Source organism: Micromys minutus (genome assembly GCF_963924665.1).
Source record: "Micromys minutus genome assembly, chromosome: 29".
In the NCBI taxonomy this organism is placed as follows: Eukaryota; Metazoa; Chordata; class Mammalia; order Rodentia; family Muridae; genus Micromys; species Micromys minutus.
In genome coordinates, this window is record NC_137964.1 from 33362088 (window position 1) to 33383927 (window position 21840).

The 21840-nt window shown below is 51.0% G+C and overlaps 1 protein-coding gene and 1 pseudogene across 2 annotated transcripts in view; one reads left to right on the top strand and one right to left on the bottom strand.

Moving 5' to 3' along the window:
- The window catches only part of CORO1C (coronin 1C), a 61289-nt gene that overhangs the window by 19807 nt on the left and 19642 nt on the right, over positions 1–21840 (bottom strand). Inside the window, exons 2-3 of the mRNA XM_080940509.1 lie at positions 19453–19652; positions 972–1094 (exon numbers count right to left, since the gene is read on the bottom strand). Of these exons, the coding sequence (XP_080796635.1) occupies positions 972–1094; positions 19453–19647 (318 nt within the window). The 5' untranslated portion in view covers positions 19648–19652. The remainder of the gene's footprint in view (positions 1–971; positions 1095–19452; positions 19653–21840) is intronic.
- On the top strand, positions 2592–3154 carry LOC308439249 (V-type proton ATPase subunit E 1-like; annotated as a pseudogene). Its single transcript has one exon. The product of its transcript is annotated as a V-type proton ATPase subunit E 1-like (transcript).

Consider the following 21840-nt stretch of genomic DNA (forward strand, 5'->3'; position numbering starts at 1 on the left):
AGCCAATATTCTTTTAGTGGCCTTCAGATGAAGATGTAGAACTCTCAGCTCCTGCACCATGCCTGCCTGGATGATGCCATGTTCCTGCCTTGATGATAATGGACTGAACCTCTGAACCTGTAAGTCAGCCCCAATTAAATGTTGTTCTTGCCTTGGTCATGGTGTCTGTTCACAGCAGTAAAACCCTAACGGAGACAACATCGGACCAGTCAGTACATACTGAGAACTAAACCAGGTCACTAAACTTACTCAGAGGGCAAGTTCACACTCAGGAACACTGTCTTAGAAGGTGAGGCAGTAGTCAGAGGGCTGAAGCAGGAGGATCAGTAGAGTCTGGGAGTTTCAGCACCAGCATGGGTTACCTAGCAAGAAAATTCTTTCTCAAAATACACTTTCTGGTGCTGCAGAAATGGCTCAGTGGTTAAGAGCACTGACTGCTCTTACAAAGAACCTGGGTTCAATTCTCAGCAACCACATGGAGGCTCACAACCATTTAACTCCAGCTCCGTTTAGGTCCTGTGCTTGCAGGGTGCAGACAGACATGAATGTGCACAGGTAAAACCCCCACACACTATTATAAAATACAGAAGAAAACATCTTCCAACATGAGCTCGGGAGCCAGCCTTGCTCCACTCCCACATCCCCATCCCTGCCTTATCCTACTTCATCTGCACAGTGGGTGACAACAGTCTTCCCACCTTTTTTTTGGTAGAGGGTGTAGACAAATGTCATTAATAAAATTATTAGAAAATACCTTACTTGCACCCGAATCTTCCCTATAGATATCAACTGCTGATGAGTAGCGCTCTCTCAGAAAAGAGAAACAAGAAACAGAAACTCGGCAACACAGGCTTGTGAAGAAGGGTGTACCTCTCACAAAGCCGTATGGTACACCAATAAAGCCAACACTGCCAGGAGTCTACACACATGTTCACCAGTGGTTTGTGTCACAACACACCCTGGGGACTTACCATAACGGTGCAGTCCTCTGAGCCGCTGGCAATGACCTGATCATTGTGTGGACACCAGTCGATGTCCAGCACTGGTCCCGTGTGGCCACACACCGTAGGGTAGGATTTGTCGATTCGCCCCGTCTGAAAGAAGAGACAGATGGATCATGTAACACTGTGTGACATCCATGGATCAGCAGCTGTCAGTCACAGCCACCCCAACCTCTGCTGTGGTCACTGCTCAGAGGCTGGCCCAAGGAAAGCCAACAGCTCAGCGTAGGTATCACCTTAGGGTAGGTGGCAGCGATACCCGTCTCCCGGGTTTACAGTGAGAACCCAACAAAGGTCCCATGACGGTGACCTGGGTATATGTAGAGATGATTATGAATCTAATGAGGATCAATAAATCTGTCACAATCGGTTCTTCCAGCACAGTATTTACATTACCCACTAACTCGCTGATGCACCACAGCTGTAAACTTCTATCATGAGACACCGAGCACTAGAGCCTGGGTGTGGAAGCTGTGATCCTGTGCTGATCAAGGAGTGGAGTTGACGAGCAAGTGACAGTGTGTGTTGTCACAGCATAGACAAGAGTTTCTGCTAAGAAGAAATTATGCTGAGGCTTAAAGATTGTCCTACCCACAGGCCTATGGTCTAGGCTTCTTCAGGGACTACCCTTCCTGGACAAAAGTCATTAAATGCAGGGGCTGCCCTGGCGGGAGATCGCTTACCTAGCAAACACGAGAAGGAACAAATACACTCAAGAACACAAAGAGGAATACAAGGAACAACAGGTCAGAGTCTAGGAGCAACACCAGAGTCCTCTGAAAATCCAGATGGAACAGTTTTATGTGCAAAAATGTAACCTGTTGAAACGTAGTTTTTTTAAAAAATAAAAAATAAAAACATAGAAACCTTGAAATACACTGGAGAATGAGTTCTTGGCCATCAGGAACTACACAGTGAGACCCTGGCCAAAAGATGGCCTGAACCAGTTTTCCAGAGAACAGAGATGGAACAGCACTGAGGTGGACTCAGAGACAGGAGGAGGGCCACAGGCACTGGACGAGGAGACCAGAGCACCAAGCAGGTCACTGAACAAAACTGGGCTGGAGAGATGCTCGACCGTTAGAACCAGCTGACTTTCCAGGGGACTCAGGCTTGGTTCCCAACACTGAGGTGCCAGCTCCCAGCCACCTACAACTCCAGATCCAGAGGATGTAGTGCCCTCTGCTGGCCTCAGGGGGTGCCAAGAAGGCACATTCGCAAACAACACACAAAAATAAATAAATGTGTAACATTTGAAGGAAGGAAGCCAGCCAGCCCCGGTGAGTTGTTCTAAAAGACTGAGGAAAATGAGCAAGAGACAGGTGAGCTGAGACCAGCCTGGGCTGCAAAGAGCCGCAGAACAAAAGAACAAATACACTCACATAGGCCAGCGAAAGAAAGAGACAAGTCTGCAAGCACACAGGACAATAGCACAGCCAGCCAGAACAGCGGCAGATGAGAGAGAAGATATTGGGGCTCACTGGTGACTGGATAACTGCCAGTTAAAAGGACAAGGCTAGGTGTAAGGTTTGCTCCTCTGTCACTTTGAGCCCAGATTCGAGGCTTCCCCGGCCGAGCTTTGCCTTCGCCATGGCGCTCAGCGATGCAGATGTAGAGAAGCAGATTAAGCACATTGGCTTCCGCCGAACAATCCAATGAGAAAGCAGAAGAAATGGATGCAAAGAAGAGCTCGCCACCGAGAAAGGTCGTCTCGTGCAAACCCAGAGACTGAAGATTACGGAATACTGACTACGAGAAGAAAGAAAAGCAGATCGAGCAGGAGAAGATTCAGATGTCCAACTTGATGAATCAAGCAAGGCTCAAAGTCCTCAGAGCAAGAGATGACCTCATCACTGATCTGCTCAAAGAGGTAGAAGATACGACCAGGTACCAAGGCCGCTGGATGGGCTGGTCCTCCAGGGCCTGACCCAGCTGTCGGGGCCTCGAATGACTGCGTTACAGAAGACAGGAGTTCCCTCTGGTGAAGGCTGCAGTACAAAAAGCAATTCCTATGTATAAAATTGCCATCAAAAAAGATGTTGACGTCCAGATTGACCAGGCCTACCTGCCTGAGGACATGCATGGCTGGTGGAGTTGAAATCTATAATGGGGATCGCAAGAGGAAGGTTTCCAACACTCTTGGAGAAACATGATCTGTGTGGCTTCCTCTTTCTGTTCTAACTCTGGTAACCAGTGGACACCCTCTACCACTAATGCCCTTGGCTCACTGTCAACAGAAGGGTCACTTGGTGTAGGCAAGACCCCAGCCCCAGCTCATCTGACGCCACAGCTGTGCACTGTCTAGCAGCGGCATGGGTGGGGTCAGATGTGCTGCGCAGCCCTCAGCAAGGACCCATTCTTTCCCTGCTCCTGCTCTAGTCTAGAGGGAGCTGTGATGCTGACCCTGCTCTTTGGGCGTACGGTGCATGTGGGGCACACATTCCTCCAGAAACACTAGCTTCACTGTTACTGTTTAGGCCTAGTCTCCCTTATCTGCAAATGTGATTTAGAATCTAAACCACAAACATACTCTATAAACCATATGAGGCAGTTCACAACCATTTTTTACTCCAGCTCCAGGGAATCCCACACACTCTCTGGCCTCCATGAACATCTGCGTGTGCACACCTACACACCCACAAATCAACTAAAGAAGACAGGAAGCAGTGACAGAAAACATGTGATCTCCGTTACAGAGTGTGCGAGGGAGCAGAAGTGTAACTGGAGGTGCCATTGTCTAACCAAAGCACCAAGTCATCCCTGTCACACTTCCTCCTGTGAGTGACAGCGGCAGGTGAAGTGTCACCTCCTAAATGACCTTGGGAAGGGAAACAAAAGTCCATGAGAACTTTCCATGAGAAAGGTTCCGTGCAGCAGCTCGAGCAGTGCAGAAGGAAGGAGCGGATTTTAGGCTGTGGTACGGAACTTGCGTGTAAACATTTGTGCCGTGTGTCAGCACCGCTGGGGCTGCCGTGGACTGGAAGGCCCACAGCCTGGAACAGACACACACGAGTGAATCTGAGATGAGGAAAGAGAAGGGTGGCGGGCCAGCCACAGCTGCTGTACTCTCCTTCATGTGTGTGTGTGTGCACTGCTGCTGTGCACTGCTGCTGTCCTCAGACACACCAGAAGAGGGCATCAGATCCCATTACAGATGGTTGTGAGCCACTATGTCATTGCTGGGAATTGAACTCAGGACCTCTGGAAGAGCAGCCAGTGCTCTAACCACTGAGCCACCTGTCCAGCCCTGTACTCTCCTTACAATAGGGATGAAAACATCTGTCCAACCTCGGGGTAAGTACATGAGCACCTCATTTTATTTAATGCTTCCTATAGAAAACAGGAAAGTTCAAACATATCAATGCTCTATCATGAATTTTACAGTAGGACTTTAAATTGCACTATTTGTGTGTGTGCATAATGAGTCATGGCAGCCCAGGTGTGTGGAACTCAGAGGACAATTCCTGGAAGTCAGGTCTCTCCTTTCGCCGTGTGGGTATCTCAAGAACAGAATCTGGTTCCGGGCGTGGTGGAAGAAGCCTTCATCCACCGAGACACTCGCTGGTCACCAACGATATTTTCACCCAGCAAATGTTTTTTGCTGAATTGTTTTATCCCAGGCTTCTGTATCCCAAGCCTCACCTCAGCAAGACCCATTTGGCACCATGACAGAAAATGTATTTCTAAACTTGAAGTCCCCAGAACAACAGGTGGTACTTGGTGTGGGTCATGTGGGGCCGCTGATGAGAGCAAGACCAGTCGAAAATGAAAGGAGCGCCGGGCTTAGTTAACTGGCTTAACTACACACGGGAAGTTTCCCTAAGCACCCCAGATTAAACAGTGCCAGCTACAAGTTACTAGGCAGGTGTCCACACATATCCTTTAACCTAGAAGATCCCGGAGAATAAGCAGAATGCTGTCATTCCCAGCAGAGGCACAACACGCCTGCAGAGGACCCTGCCTACAGCTGAAGGATCACATACATCCTCTCTACGGAAACCCAAAGCAACAAACAGGGCGAGCTACTGCACACCTTTAATCCTGGCACCTTGGAGGCAGAGGCTCCTGTGAGTTCAAGGCTGGCCTGGTCTGTATAGCAACTTACAAGCAAGTCAACAGATACACAAACAATAAAATAAACCCTGGCAGGTAGAGATAGCAACTAATGCCTTCAGGGTGTGGGCAAGACCACTTGGAAACTCAGCTACTCAGAGATAATGTCTGAGCTATCACTGGGATAGGAAAACCTTCCCACAGCAGCAGTGCGGACAGCTGCCATTGGAAACGGAGTTCATAACAATGGCACTCTGCAAGCAGCTGCTTCCTCTGGCTGTGACGTCACCATAAATCCATCCAACAAACACAGCAGCGACACAGCACAAAAGACCCTCATTACACACAGTGAGGCAGGCACCATCGGAGGGAGGGATGGCGGTCTACGTGCACGCCGAACGGGACATGGCAGCTCTCTTTTCACGGTTTACAACCTTCCGGCACCTTCTCACCCATAACAAAATTAAAGTGCTATCAGACTTTTACCAAAGGGTATATATACTATTAAGATATGACAATAAGGCCCAGCAAGATGGCTCCGAGCTGAAAGATACCTGATGCCAAGCTAGGGGACTTGAGTTCAATCCCTGCAACGCCTTCAGCAAGTCACCTTCCAACCTCCATTTGGTACCCCATGCAACTGGTAAACAAACAAAACAGGACATCATGGGGCACTCTGGTTACCGTGACAACAGACTGATGTGTAAGGACAAGCAGACATCACGGAGAAGGGGGGGCGAGCAACTCAGTGCACCCCAAGACATGCATTCATTTGCCATCCCATGAACAATGAGGACCATCCACCCTGTGATGCTGCAAAAACAGCCAGGCAGGAAAGCCTGCAGATGTAAAGCTAGCTTCCTGTATCCTTTTCTAAGGAAAAAGTGACATTTTAAGGACTTCTCTCCAATTTTCCCATGTTCTATATAGAATAATTTTGTTTTACTGATGCTGCTTCACTTAAGGGTAAGCCACCACAACCCTCATCTAGACAGAGTATCCCTCCTTTTCTTTCTAAATCTTATTTATTAGTGTGTATGGTGTGCTTGCGTGTGAGTGCTGTGCACACTATAGAGGTCACAGAGAGGTCACAGAGACTGCCCAGCTTGCATAGGAAGCCGTTCTGACGCTGCATCGGCCTGGGTGTCACTGACTTGGTTTTGCTTTATTTACTTGCTTCTCTGAGACGGTGTCTCACTGTGTAGCTGGCTGGTCTGGATCCTGGGTGTGTGTGCCATGTCACCAAGCATCTGTCCTTTTCTAGGATGGAAACTACAGCCGTTTGCATTCGTTCTGAGCCTCCAAGGAGATTTTAATTCACCCACAGGGCACACCATGCCTCTCCGGCCACAACCCCGAGTGCCTGAGATACCGGGAGTCAACTCGGTGACTGTCAAAACCATCACCAAGACTCTAGAAGCAGTTCCAGGTGCTGGGACAGTGGTGAAATGGGTCAGGACCCTGGCACAGTCGCGTTAGTACCTGACAGATCTAGTGGCCTGCTCTGAGCCAAGCAACATGAACCCAAGGGAAAATTCAGCCTCTGAGGCATGCAGACAGCTGGCACAAGGCAGAGGTGTAAGGGCACAGTTTTCCACGTGGCTGGCCCGAGCTGAGGGTGACAGCTTTGAGCATGTCCCAGCCAGCAACCCCCAGCACAACAGTAAAGCTGATGCCAGCATTGCCATGTGCTTTGGGTCTGGGGCAAGACCTTAAAATCTCAAACCAAGACTCAGCAGGGCCTGCGGAGAGAGAGCCAGCTCAAGCCTCTTAACAAAGCCCAGTCAATTAGAGCGTTTCCTGTCCGGGCTTGAGAGGGTGGGAGAGAGAGTAAAAAACAAAAACAACGGAAATGTCAGTAATCATAAAGCCTTATCTAATGGCCCTAAATGAAAAAAAGGTTCTAACGGAGCTGACGGGGTAAGGCATTCCTCTTTAAGAACTTAAAATACAGCCCAAGTCTCTAGTTACAAAGTATCCCATCAATTCCAAGAGAAAACTACAGTGGCTTCCTCTCTGTGTAAGGCTGTGTCCCTCTCAGAAGGTGCATGCTCTGTGTGCTAAGGACACACTGCACTCCAACTGTCAGTGTATACAGTGCATACAACACAGGGATCCCCAGACACTGCCACAGAGGAACTCAGTGAAGAGCACCCAGACCCAAGGCTGTAATGTGTGCTGTGTGGCTTATACAAGAGCACACAAAGTAAGATCAATTCCTCACACTACCTGTGTTCCCACTCCACTCAATTAGGCAATAGTAAAACTGGAACTAGAGAGGACCAAGGGGCAGAGATTGGCCCCTTCCAGAGTAGAAACATGGAACACATTAACATTTTCATAAGCAAAGAGAGCAAACGACTCCGGTGACAGGCAGCTCATGTCCTCCATCTCAAGATGCTGAAACAGCCACACATTCCATCCTAGCTGCTATCCCGGAACCAGCTACGGAGGCCTGTTTTCTGCTGGTCTCCTATAGATCTAGGCAGCTGCCTTGCTTTCCCGTCCTTTCTTTTGCTCAGCTGTTCCTCTGTGTCTCAGGCCCAAACTGGGTGTGGCCAGGCACACGTGAGGGTCCAGAGCACCCTAGGTCTCAGGTCTCATGACTCCCAGAAGAGGGACAAGCTGTTTGCTTTTTAAGGAAAAGAAATGAGGACCAACTGTACCCATTTGCTGTGCCCATGTCAGTAACAGTTCATTTCTGGCTTTGGGGGATAAACTGAGGACTCGTGAACTCCAGCGCTGAGAATGGGAAGCAGAGGAAACTTCCACCAGGCATAAGGGCTCCATTCACATGCGCAGGGTTCAAAGGAGTCAGGAAAGGGCATGTATTGAAGCCGCTTCTTTTTCTCCAGCTTCCTTTTCCTATGACAGAATTATTTATGCGGGTACATGTTCTTCTGGGATCTGTGAGCCTCAGCTGCTCCACGGGGAGGAGCCATTGTGACTGCAAATGACAGGAATGGCCTCAGCCATAGAGATTCACAGCATGTGTGACTTGCTGATGAAACACACAGAGGGAACCCTGCTGTAAGGGGACAGAAACACCAGCCTCGGGGACAGGGGAGTGTTCTGGAGTAAAACTTCAGACTGAACTGCTCTATGAGGCAAGCCAGCAGCTAAGGGTGCAAGGGAGGTGTGGCCTTGGGAGAAGAGCCTGAAGTGACTGTGGCACACAGGAAACTGGCACATCATAGGCAGCCCCAGAGTTGGGCTCACCAACTTCCCTTTTCTTTCCTTTGTCTATGACAAGTATCTCTCTGTGTAGCCCTGGCTGTCCTGGAACTCAGAGATCTGCCTGCCTCTGCCTCCCAAGTGCTGTGATTAAGGTGTATATCCATGCCCACCCTCTAACATAACTTTTAAATTTATTATAATGTATGTATGTATGTATGTATGTATGTATGTATGTATGTATGCATGTGTATGGTGGGGGCCACGTGCATGCTACATCACACATATGGAGCTCAGAGGGCAAGTGTGTGGAACAGCTTCTCTTTCTACTTTACACACATTTCAGGGCTAAACTCGGATCACCAGGCTTGTGCGGCAATCACCTTTGCCCTCCGAGCCATCTTGCTGCCTCAAGTAGTGGGCACTGGATTTAGTGGATTTAATACAGACCAGACGTACAGCCATTGAGAACTTGAGGAGATAAACTGTGAGTAGTTTACCTGAAGGAAAAAAAAGTGAAAAAGCTAACATGTTCTTATTCAAGTACGCTGGGATTGTAGGTCAGTGGTAGAGCCTTAGACACACACACACACACACACACACACACACACACACAGAGGCAAGTCCTAAAATCAATCTCTGTGGCAACAGAACATAAAAGCCCCACACTGAACCTGCCCCTCCACCAGCCTTCGGCCCCCATCCCGAAGAGTTCTTTCCTATGCCTCCTTAATAATCAAGTGTCTACTCCGCTTTCAAAAAATACAAAATACCAACCTAAAAAATATTTTTTCTTTTTGGTTGTGGGGGGTTAGTTTATTAAGACAGTCTCCCTATGTAGCCTTAGCTGGCTGGAACTCACTATTTGGACCAGGCTGGCCTCGAACTCAGAGATCTGCTTACCTCTGCCTCTGCCCCTAAATGCTGGGATTAATTTAAAGATGTGTACTGTAACCCTAACCCTAAAGGCTGCCTAGGGATTTTCTCAGTGATGTGGGAGAAGAACTTAGAAGTGACAACTCAGCACTGCTGACCACCACTGAGAACAAACATCACAAGCCCGCGACAGAGTGCAAGAGTCAGAACCAACGTTCCAACTTACAAGTCAAGAGCAGAAGTATGGACCCAAGGGAAGGACAGAGGGAGTCCCGGCAGTAAGGACAATGGCCGCTTGTCTAGTCCAAACTGGTGAGGCGGGATGCAACCTCCGGGAAGCCGAAGGAGGGGTGAGAAGCAGAACAGTACTGCCTTGGGGGGCGGGGAGAGGGCCTTGGGATCACGCCTGCATAGAGCACAGACCTCTCAGCCAGATGAGCCTCATCCTCCCCTCTCAGTCTTCGGGACTCCACACCCAACCTTCAAGTTGGCAAGAGCAGCTTGCTACACGTGTAAGTGACATCGTAAAAACGTGTTCAGTCCAAACTGGGTGGACTTTAGAAGCAGTGCGTGCGCTCAGAACCCTTTCTTGGCCCGAGTGCGGGTGGCTTGGCGTGCCCAGCAGGGATTCCCCATCTCCAGAAGCCCAGGAAAGAGTTAAACATTCTCCGCACTGGGCGAGGCGGCTTCTCACCACACACTTCCAGATCCCACCATTCTCAAAGCAGCTGTGCAGCCAATCAAAGCAGAGGAAGGAAATTATCCCGGCCAGCTGTCAGCCGCGGAGCGCCGATGGCCTTATATGGTAAAAAGCACTGTCAGAGCTGCAGGCTGGCTGGGCCCGGGCGGCAGCAGGAGCTGGATGAGGCGAGGGGTGCACAAAGGACAGGCAGCCTGCTGCTCATGGGGGGGTGGGGGGACACATCATCTGCTGGGCATACTCTCGGTGACTCACAGCCCCAGGGCACACTGAGGCTCCTAGGCCAGCACTGCGCTTCATTGTTAGCTGGGGGTGGTGAGCAGCCCTCCTCCTTGCTCCCTCCAGTGAGACTGGAGAGCACAGGCCCAGAGAGAAAATGAAAGGGCCCTTCTGTGGCACTTCATGTGGTAATGAGGCCACGCAGCACTCATGTGGCTGGCAGCTCGGGACACAATTTACAAGTCATTGTTCTGCACCTGGTGCCCTCCCGCTGAGTCCCCAGACCATCCCCCAGCCTTTCAAGACCCCCACACTTCAGAATTCTGGTGCTAAAGGCATCAGGCAGAAGCTGTTTTGGTAAGCAGTGAACTGGAAGGTCACACACTCCGAGGAATGGTGTTAATCAAACCTCCACCATCAACACCAGTGGCTATGCCGCGTGAGTCACCTCTATACAGTGGACAATCGGCATCAACCGCCTGTCAGCGTATTCAGCAACGGGGCAGTGCAGCCAATGCAAGTCTGGCAGGTGCTAGCACGGCACGCTGGGAGCCTGTGCAAACACAACTCCTCAGTGTGGCAGCAGCGCAAAGGAAGCCCTCAGCTGACAGCTGCTCAGACCTCATCAGGACCAGAAGACAGCACACGGAGACTGGAAAGCCAGCAAACTGTGGGCCTCTGGGCCAATACTACGAAGGCCAAGCGACTGTCTTTCCTTCCAGGGAGAGAATGCAAAGGAGGGTCAACTGGCCAGTGGAGAGAAATAACAATTTACACCGGGAAGTCACAGAAGATTTAGACATGGAAGGTCAAAAAACAAACAAACAAACAAACAAAGCACTCCACCCCAGACTCAAATTCTGAGGAACAGGAGGCAGCAGACACCAAGCTCAGGAAGGACAACTGCATGGGACAGAGTATGGAGTCTCGCTTTTGTGTGGCTCCAGCCCTGGCTCCTGAGACGGCTGAGGGAAGACACCAGCTGATGGAGCTGCCACAGAACCTGAGCGTTTGTTCTGGTTTTTGCCCCGCTCTCACGGGAAATGCCAGTTATACACAAGCCGTACTGGAAATGAAGAGGAAAAACAACAAATGTGTGATTTCCTACCATAAAGTTACTTTCATCCACTTCCGACTTAAATGTTGGCCCATGTGACCCACAGATGGTCAGATCCATGTCCCGCGTGCCTATACTTTGCAGTAGCAGTCTGGAGGAGGATGTGGCCACCGCCCCTGCCCTTCTGGGGTGGGACACCTCCCCTTCTCGGATTAGAGTCCCTCTGGCTCCTGGATGCAAACAATCTCTTGGGATGTCTTCCAGACTCTGGTGGGATTCATCAACCGGTGCTTTGTGCAGTCACAGACTCTGGGCGTCCAGGGCAAAGCAGACACAGGTGAGAGGATGTGCTGAAGGGGTCGTGACGTTTAGGAAGGATGTAAATATGACCCCACAGACAGTGACCAGGCTCCTGCGTTGGTTTGCCTTGCGCCTCATTGCTGATCTTCACGTGTAGTGACTTCACAAAGAGTAACTCGCCAAAGAGCTTCTCGTGATGTTCTGGCAACTTCTTGCTGCTCCCTTGGACTTGTGATTTGGCAGAGCCTTGAGGTTTCCTCTGGATCTGGGCACTGCTACTGATTTGTGTTTGTTGTTTGCAGATCAGACTGAACTACTGATATCCTAACAACGAAGACTTAGATCTCCCCAAAGAACTTCTTCTAAATAGGTCCACAAAGTCCGTTTCCTATTCATCTTTCTTCCCCTGCCTCTGGTAGGCGAGCTAGACTGGGGGTTGAAGCGTTTAAGAACCCTAACTAAAGTAGGTCTTGAAAAAAGAATCTAAGCCTACAGGTACCACATGGCCCTGAAGCAAATGAATGCCGTCATGGGAAGAGTCCTCAGGGAGCACCATCAGGCAGGTCAGGGACATCTTTCTACCCGGGATGACACTGCTGTCTGGTGTGAGTTTGCACACCTGTACAAAGATGTCAAGGACTCGATTAGAGATGTCCACATCAAAGGAACAGCACAGACAGCGCCAGCACATACTGCAAAGTCTGCTCTGCGCTGGGCAGAAGATGTTCCTCATCACCTCCAGCCCCGGCAGCTCGTGGACAAGGGGTGAGGCATGTCACTGGAAAGAGTGGGGGGCTGGTCCATGTGGTCACAGTTCAGGCAAGAAGCTCAGCTCCCGAGTGGCTAAGTGGGACCCCTGGGAGGAAAGCAAGAACGGCATCTGACTGTGGGATAAACCCTGACGTTACAGAGGCCGGATGTATACACAGAACAGTTTGCATGAATTTTTGAAGCTTACTGGGTAGAAAGGAGCCAAAGTTGTATTTTAGCAACAATGCATACAAGAATCTGGCAGACATGATGCTCAAGTGCACCTGGCAGGCGCATATCCAGAACCATGCTCTAAGACCAGAACCATGAATATGAGGGAGCACATTCAGAAAGGGTGCGGCTGCACACCTGACAGCTGCACACCTGACAGCTGCACACCTGACAGCTGCACACCTGACAGCTGCACACCTGACTGCTGCACACCTGACAGCTGCACACCTGACTGCTGCACACCTGACAGCTGCACACCTGACAGCTGCACACCTGACAGCTGCACACCTGACTGCTGCACACCTGAGTAGGCTGTGGGAACACTCACAGGCTCAGTCGCTGCTGGCTTTGCAGTGGAAGGAGAGGAAGAGGATGAGAAGAAAGACCACTTTTATAATGCTGAGTTCAGGAGTTTGTTCTGCACCAATCGGAATGTGGCCTTTCCCTGAGGTGCAGGTCCCGATTCACAGATCTACATGGTGTTTCTGAACTGTTGAACTATGACATCTACCACATGTTCCATCCCAGAATCTCCCTGCAGCACAATATTGCTGCAAGTCCCTCTGCCTTTAGAGAAGCCCCACTGCAGGAGACTTCGACCCAGTGTACTGGTACCTGTTCAATGTGCCTGTGAAAAAGCTCCACCCCACCCAGGGCCAACTTGACAGGGTCAGCTTCAAATGAGACGGATGGCTGCCTCCTGAGAAGAATCAGGCCAACATGCCTTCGGGTATTTGCTCGCTACCTTGTGGACAGACCCAGGGTCCAGAGGTTTGCCACCTGGGGTGTGGCCTTCCATGCTGGGCCCAAGGTCAGCCTTCTGGGACAGATGAATCCTCTCCAAGCCATCTGCACGCAGCAGGTCAAGGGTGGAAACTGTTCTCGACACCTTATGAAATATTTCCTGACTGTTTGCAGGCACAGCGACAGAGACAGTGTTCCGGCAGAAGGCTCAGGGAGCAAGCAGCCCCACGCTGCAGCGGGAACGACGCCAGCTGCCAGTTCCAAGCCCTCTGAAGTTCTGGGGTTTTCTCATTTCTCCTACATTGCTCCAGGAACATGCAGCCCCTCTTGGAAGGACTTCCTTGAGTCCTCAGAGTGCTTGCTGGGCCCCGAATGGAAAGTAGGTCCCTTCTTACACAGAAAAGGACAAGGAGACATTGGCTCTAGGTAAAGGGCTTGGGGGCCAATGGGTCACCGTAGAGTAAGACAAGAACAGAAATGAAACCTCAGGGCGCACCCTGTGTGGGAGACAGGCAGCTAAGGCTTAGGAGGGACTCACTGAGAGACACATGAGGGGCACATCATCTTCCTGTCCCCTCTGGAGGGAGGACTTATTATGTCCATGTCTGCTGCCCTGAGAGTCACAGGAAGGCTGGAGTCCTGCCTGTTCAGTGGTGGTTTCATGGCAGACGCTGTCTGGTGCCTGAGTGTGGCTGGCTACACTCACAGTATGCTTTGCTCTGACCTAGAATACATTCTTTGGTTTTTAGATTTTTTTTTTTAAGATAGGGTCTCACCATGGATCCCAGGCTGGTCTCAGACACAGACCCTCCTGCCACGGTATTTGAAATCTCAAGTGACAAGTTCCCAGAGTGGGTATGACATCAGGAGAATGGCAGGAATTCACAGGAGGCACGCATCCCAGTACAGAGCGCAGGGGCAAATGAACCGTGTCATGACCACTGTAGAACCTGCTGGTACAAATGACGACTTTCTCCCTTTAGAGAAGGCTCTCTACGTAGCCCCACTGCCCTGGAACACGCTCTGTAGAGCAGGCTGGCCTCTAACCCACAGCAATCTAGCCTCTGCCTCCCAAACACTGGCATCACAAGCATGCGACACTGCACCTTTACAGCTTATTCCATGCATAGGATCTTAGTCTTGGGGACACTAAACTTGCTGGTGCTAGCATCTCACACAGAAGAGGCCTGCCAGACCGTTAGCCCAAAGCCACGCCAAAGCAGTGCGTAGCTGGGTTAGCATCTTCGTAGGGAGGACAGGGCGTCTGCCCGTTTATTTTCTCTACTTATCTTCTTTTCCGTTATTTGCCTGTACCTACAGCTCAGGTAAGATGGGTTCTCACCTGTCATGACTTGGCTGGCACACGACCTACGTACAACACCAGGCTTCTTCTTTCTGTCTGCTCTCTGTCTGCTACAGGGAAGCAGCTCTGCCTCCCACCATCTAATAATCCACAAGGAAGGCAAACAGCAAGATTCATTTCAATGTTTAAATGAAAGTAGTAACACCCCAGCACGGGTCCAGGCAAAAAGCACTTGGGGCTGAAAAGATCGCTCAGCAACAAAAGCTGTTCTTCCAGAGGAGTAAGGTTCAGTTTCCGGTGCTGGGGCAAGAGCTGAGAGCTCACATCTTGAGACCCAGTCACAGGACTGAGAAGTCAAGTGACTGGCCGAGTGTCTGAAACGTCAAAGCCCGCTCTCAGTGACAGGCCGTGCCTCCTGGTTCCAACAGGTCCACCATCGGGGACCAGCATTCAAGTGCTAGACTTCGGGATGGTTTCCCGTGCAAACCACCACTAGGGGCAACTCTGAACCTCTTCCTGCACCTCAGCCTGCCACGTAGCAGGGGCGGTCGCCATGCCTGGTCTGTGGCTGGGAGTCACAGCCTTGTGTGTCCTGGGCAATCATTCTACCAGCTGAGCTACTACAACCCTATGATTGTAGTCTTAAAGCACTCTTAAATTTCATTCATGCTTCAGGGATGTGCACTACACAAGAAGACCCTATCTCAAAAAGAATGTCTCACACACAGGTGTATGCATTCATATCTCTATCTGTAGCTGTTCTAATACTCACAGCTAACCCGAGGGGTACAGTGGCTGCAGCTCACCAGGCCAGGATAGGACAGAGAATCAGAAAGCCACTTGTCTTAGTTAGGACTGCTATCTCTGTAATGAGACACCACGACCAAGAGCAAGCTGGGGAGGAAATGGCTGATTTCAGATCCCACTTCCAGGTCATAGTCTGTCACAGGGGGAAGTCAGGGAGGAATTCACACAGGGTAGAAACCTGGAGGCAGGAGCTGATGCAGAGGCCATGGAGGGGTGCTGCTTACTGGCTTACTCCCCATGGCTTGTTCAGCCTGCTTTCTTATAGAACCCAGGACCACCATCCCAGAGATGGCTCCACCCACAGTGGGCGGGGCCAGGGATGGCTCCACCCACAATGGGCAGGGCCCTCTCCTACCAAATTAAGAAGAAATACCCCATTGCTGGAGCTTATGGAGGCGTTTTCTCAGATAAGGTTCCCTCCTTTCAGTTAACTCTACCTTGTATCAAGGTGACATAAAAGTAGCCAGCACATCTTTTACTTCTCACATATGCAGTGTAACAAACACTACATCCAAGACTACCTGCAGGGACAATGAGACAGTGTGGCAAGGTTAAAGAAGCCCTGGCCACACCCACACCCCTGTAGACAGCTACTGCTCAGAAAGTCAGCAGTCACTCCTAGACACAAAGGACCTTTACAATCAGAATGGAGAGAGGACCAGGAGCCGGGAGCCTTCCTTCTGGATCCTCCATCCAGGTGAGGGGCACGGTTCTCAGAGCACCCCTGTACCCTACTTATCTCAGGCAAGACTGGCAGGTTTTCTGAGGTCCGAAGTTCAAGTGTGTGCCAACAGGAACTGCTGTGTGCTGGAGTCGAGTGAGCCTGGCAGGCTGATGGGGGACTGAAAGCCTGCGTGCTGCAGGAGAGGCGTGCTCAACAAGACAGCCTTGTCTCGTTCTCTCTGAGACTGGAGAACAAGAGCACTCATCAAGCCACACCTGCAGAAACCACCGGAGAGCGGCAGGCCTCGGCTTGAGCGGTGCTGCCAAAGAGCCAGGGCACATGCAGGCTAAGCCAAGCTGCCACACCTTAGCTGGGAACCCACTTACTCAAGCAGTGGTCTCCGACAAGCCAATGGGCTCGCCGCTCATGTGTGTGCTGGTGCTTGTATGTGAGCACAGGCGCGTGTGTGCTGACCGCTCAGGTGTGAGCACAGGAACATGTGTGCATGTCACTATATTTGTCCCTGTTACTGTTCCCATCTTCCATCTTAAATCCTGGAAGACGGAGACTGTGTACTTGTTTATGGTTTCCCAAGCTCTACTCTAAAGACACTGGGATGCCGAGTCTTTGCTATCTTCCCCCTCTTGGGGTGGGAGGGGTGGGGTGCAGAGACAAGATCGCACCATGGCCGGCCTGGAGCTCACTATGTGGACTGCCTTCCAAGTGCTGGGATTACAGGTGGGAAGCACCACACAGGGCTGACAGCAGCGGTCTGATAAGTAAGGGACAGCTTAGGAAACAGTCTACAGGACAGGAGAGATGGCTCAGCGGTTAGACTCAATCCTTCCCCTACAATGGCAGAAACCCTGCAAAGGGCAGTGCTGAGCCTCCAACAGCACACCACCGGTGCTCACATGTGATGGTCACACAACAATGAAATCTGACCGAGTGACTAACAATCAAACATCAACAACGTAAAATCCACAGCCCTCACGCAAACACTTAGGGTCAGACCATCTTATTACAGGGTGGGCATTTCCTACCAACAGTGAGGACGGTTCTATCTACAACAGCTGCTGATGCCGCAGGAAGAGCAGAAACATCAGGGCGAGCCAGGCCTTCCTCCACAGCACAAGACTGACCACCACCCCCCTACCTGCTGGGTGGGGCCCCAGCATCTGTTCCCCAGAGTTACGAGTCAGACCGAGGAGAAACCAGCATTTTCTTTACAGATTCTGAACAAACTATTCAGAAATCTCCTCGGAGTGGACAGCAGTGGGAGAAGAGATGAAGAAAGTCATTTTTACATATCGCTCCTTCATATTACAGACGGAACAGTGAAGGACTGAATGGCAGATTCGTGTCGAATAGCAATGTGGCCCTGCCGGGATTCAAATCCCAGCTCTTCCACACCCAGGCCGCACTCCTCCCACAGTGCCATTCAGACACAAAGAGTTAACACCTACAGCAGTGAACACACTGTAACACCTGAAAACCAGAGGAGCCTGGAGACCTACTGACAGAGAAGCCAACAGCCAAGTACCCTCTACGTCCTGATGCTATCACTAAGCTCACACCAATGTCAGCCTCTCCTCACAAACAACACTCAGGACAAAGCCACACAGACAAAATCGAAGCCTCCCAAAAGAGAGGGATGTGTATATGTATGTGTGTCTGTGGGTGTCTGTGCATGTGCATGTGATGTGCTCACCTGTGTGTGTACATGTGGGGGTATCTTCTACAGCCCTCCCACCCCCCGCCCTGAGACAGTGTCTCTTAGTGAATCTGGAGCTTGCCAGTTTGACAGACTGGCAGCCAGAGAACCCCCAGGCTCCTCCTGACTCCGCCCCCCTAATGATGGGGTTAAGATCTGAAGTCAGATCCTCATGCTAACTCTACCCACTGAGCTTTCTCTGAAACCAAGGATTCGCTGCAATCCCATCCCCATGAGGAGGGTCACAGAGCGACGTGACACTGACTAGCACAGGCCACTAAACACTGGTAAGGACCAAACTGGTCCCCTGCAAGCGCTGTGAGAGCCAAACTCTCCTGTGGTTTGCAGAAGCGAAGGCGGACTCACAGAGCCTTTTGTGGATGTGGACACTGAAGGAACTGTCTGAACTCAGTGGAAGATTAGCCATTCAGAGTTTATTTTGGGCTTCTTAATTGGCTTGTTCCATTTCTTTGAAGAAAAGAATGTCTTGAATTCGTTCCTCAGTTTATAAAAAGAAAAATGCTTTAACTCCAAGCAGACCTTGAGTTCCTGACCTGGCTGACAGACTGGCGGTCCTCTCAGTTGGCCGGCCTGAGCCCTAGCAACAAAAAATAAAGTTCCTGACTGCTCCTTACTACTAATAAAGGAATACACAGGCTGGAGAGACGGCCCAGTGGCTAAGAGCATGTCCAGATGACCTAAGTTCTACCCCACACACCCACAGCAGGGGACTCACAACTATTTGTAGCTCTAGGGGATCCAATACCTCTTTCCTCCACATGCACGGGTCCTATGAGCGCACGCGCGCGCGCACACACACACACACACAAGCACACAGTTAAAAGTAAACCCCTGGAGGAACATACTAAACAGATGTGTGAGCTAAACACAACTGACATTCACTTCAAACCCTCACTCCAGAATCAGGCTAAGGCACAATGGTATGGCATCAGTAAACGGAAACAAAGTATCCAAGCAGAAAATGCTCCAACTGATGATAGATTCTCTCGATTCTCCAGCAATTAGAAGGTGCACCGAGACAAGCCTCTAACCCTTGAGCACTGGCTTCTTCTTCCTCTCCAGAATTGGTTCAGCTGTGCAACAATCAATCCAGCCACAGAACAAGGTAAGGCACCCACCTCGTTAGCCCAGAACAAGCTCGTCATGGACATCTGAAAGGGACTGTAGGAACGTATTCCACACGTGATGTCAAGCAGATTCAGACAGAACGTGGACTTCACGGTGTCTACTTTGAGAACCCACAATCCACGGTGAGACACGATTTTCACCCGATAGAAACAGGTAGCCGTACCCAAAACCTGCACTCTTACGTAAGGTCAGGGCACTGAACTCTTAGCTGTAGAGCTCAGGACTCACCAAATCCCCTTCCCTCCTGCAAGTTCAGGAGAAGGGGGCACAGCAGCCATCTTATACCCAGCTGGGACAGGGCTCAAGGGAAGGCTATGCCAGGAAAAAACACACTGAGAAGTGCACACAGAGCCACCCAGACAGGACCTCTTGTTCCTACCCTTGTTGAGCATACATCCTGGGCTACAGCTAATTACCCAGAGTCGGGATTCACCTTGAATCCTGTGTTGTGTCTGAGTGTGTGGATGCCTCCAACACCCGCTACTCTGGCAGCAGGAGCAGAACCATGATCAACAAGAGAGCGGAACTGCAGAGCTCAAACCCACCCCTTCGGACATTTCCTTGAGCTCGTGTCCCACTTACAACTCAAATCCCAAAAGATTTGACCAGAGTCTGAAGTGCTGAAGACCTTACTTCAGTTCCCAGCCACCCACATGAGGCAACGTAGAAACCAGCGGCCTGTACCTCCACTCGCCAGCTCGCTAGCTCACCTTGTGCAGAGGGAGCACCAGGAAGGCCCCTCCCCCACTCGCTTCTATGATGATGGCCACGAATCTGGGGTTGACGGCACAGAAGGAGCTGTCCCAGGTGACGCGGGAGACGCGGATGTCGTCATAGCACTGGTCATTCTTCACCGCCTGTCCAAAGACGTGCCGGAACTTGCTCTGCCGCACCACTCGCCGCATCGTGTCTGTGAAAAGAAAGCAGGAAATGTGTGAGAACCATGTGCTGCCAAAGCTGGAAACAGCGCCTCAGAGAGCTCATGGCACCCCCATGACACCCAGAGGCAGTCTGAGCCTTTTCACTTCAAGAGAAAGACGAAGCCAGGACCCGAGGGAAGACCCGCTCTCAGGTGGGTGGGAAAGCCCACCCCTTCCTAATTTGGAGACTGGAAGATGCAAAGGAACCTTGTAGGTGGGAAGCTGAAGGAAATCCTCAAACATGAAATGATTTGGTGGCTTTCTCCTCAGCCTGCCAGGGTCGTTTCCCAGTTTTAAACATCCTCCCTCACCGACATCAGCCCTGTCTGAGCACTGTGCTGGCTCCCTAGAGTCACTCCACTCGACCAACTCAGGAGAGGCTGCTGCCCCCCCGCCCCCCCCCCCCGTGCTGCAGAGTCACCCAGACAACTGCTGGCTGCTAAGGCCCATGAGAAGCAGGAAACCTGACCTGAGGCTGCCGCAGAAGTCAAGAGCCCGGTCTTAGAACAAGGAGCTGTAATTAAGTGGGAAGCAGCTGATCAAGGCCTCCCGATGGCACTGAGTCTGCCAGCTCCATTTTGGCGAACATGAAGAGCCATATACTGGGCTACAAGCCACGGCAGCGGCAGCTGGACACAAGGGAGGGGACAGGCCAGTGTGGAGGAGAAAGATCAGGATGGGGCTCCTGTCAGGTCATTCAACTGCTTGCAGAGGAAGCTGGGCATGGGCATTGTGGGTGACAGCGAGCTGGGGCCCTGGGGCCCCAGCTCCCCACACCTCGGGTTTTCTAGCCAGCACTTGATGTAATTGACCCGTCTGCCGCTGTAGAGCATTCTGCTCAAGACAAATGCAACTCGGATGAAGCTAAGTGGAACCGGCACATGGCCAAACCCTGACAAATTCACTGAAAACCAGACCTCGGGGAAGAGAAGAGGCCAACAGCTGTCTGTGCCACGTGGGAGCTGAGGTGGGCAATGCTGTCTCTCCGCCCTCTTCGTCCCTCCCACTGCTAGATGCAGAGACAGAGCTTATGCCAGAGTCTCTGTCACCTTTGCAAGGCCTGTGTGGCAGTGTCCTCTCTGCACTGCTGGGATGTGTGGCTGGGCAGAGGCAAAAGCCCGGTAGCAGGCCCCATACCCCATGCTCTGTAGCCCAGCTGCTGCCTGACCTTCCCTGCTGACTACTGGGGCTGCACATTTTGAATGCTTGGTACAAGATGCTAAGGGCTTACACTCAGCCAACAGCCTTAATTGTGAAACAGTAGGAGTTCTTCCTTCAGGAGTGAGTCAGACACAGCTTCGACTGTGGCAAAAACTCAAGCAACACACCTCCATACTGGCCTCTCGCCAAAGCCACCACCTCAGCCACAGTTCTTCAAGTCACAAAGGCTAGAGTCCCCACCAGCACATCTCAGCAAGTGTTTCAAAAGATGGCTCAGTGGTTAGAGTGTTTATTGCTCCCTCAGAGCCCCCACATTTGGTATACACACACACACACACACACACACACACACATACACACACACACACACGCTTGAGCACGCACACACATATGCTTTCAAGCAACATGCCTGCACACAGACACACAGGTATATACATGCATACGCACAGACATACAATCACACACACAGAGGGAGACACACACAGGTATACACACATGGATAAGGACAGGAAGGGAGTCCACCAGAAAACAAACCCAACAACAAAGCTCAGAAGAGAGAAAGCCTGTGACACCGAGTGACCGCTGTGGCCGTACCCTACACTCAGCTGAGCACCTTGGGAGGAGCTCACAAGGACAGAGGCACGCTGTAAATTCCTAGCAGAAGCAGAAAAGAGCGTACACATACAGAAACACACACACATGCACATTTTCATAAGCAGGAAGTGGAAATAGTTGTCACAACAGTATGAGAGCTGACAAGACAGACAGGAATCAATGTGGCTGAGTTCAAAGTCCGGGGCCACAGAGAGGTGCAGGGGGAGAGGACACCTGCTGTACAAGCCTGGTGACCTGAGTTTGGTCCCCAAACACAGTGAAAATGATAGGAGAGAACTAAGTTCACAGTGCTGTCCTGATTTCTGTACATGTGCCCCCCACACACACATACATGAACCCACACATACACACATGTACCCACAGAGTAAACACATCACACGTGCCCACACACACAGTGTACAC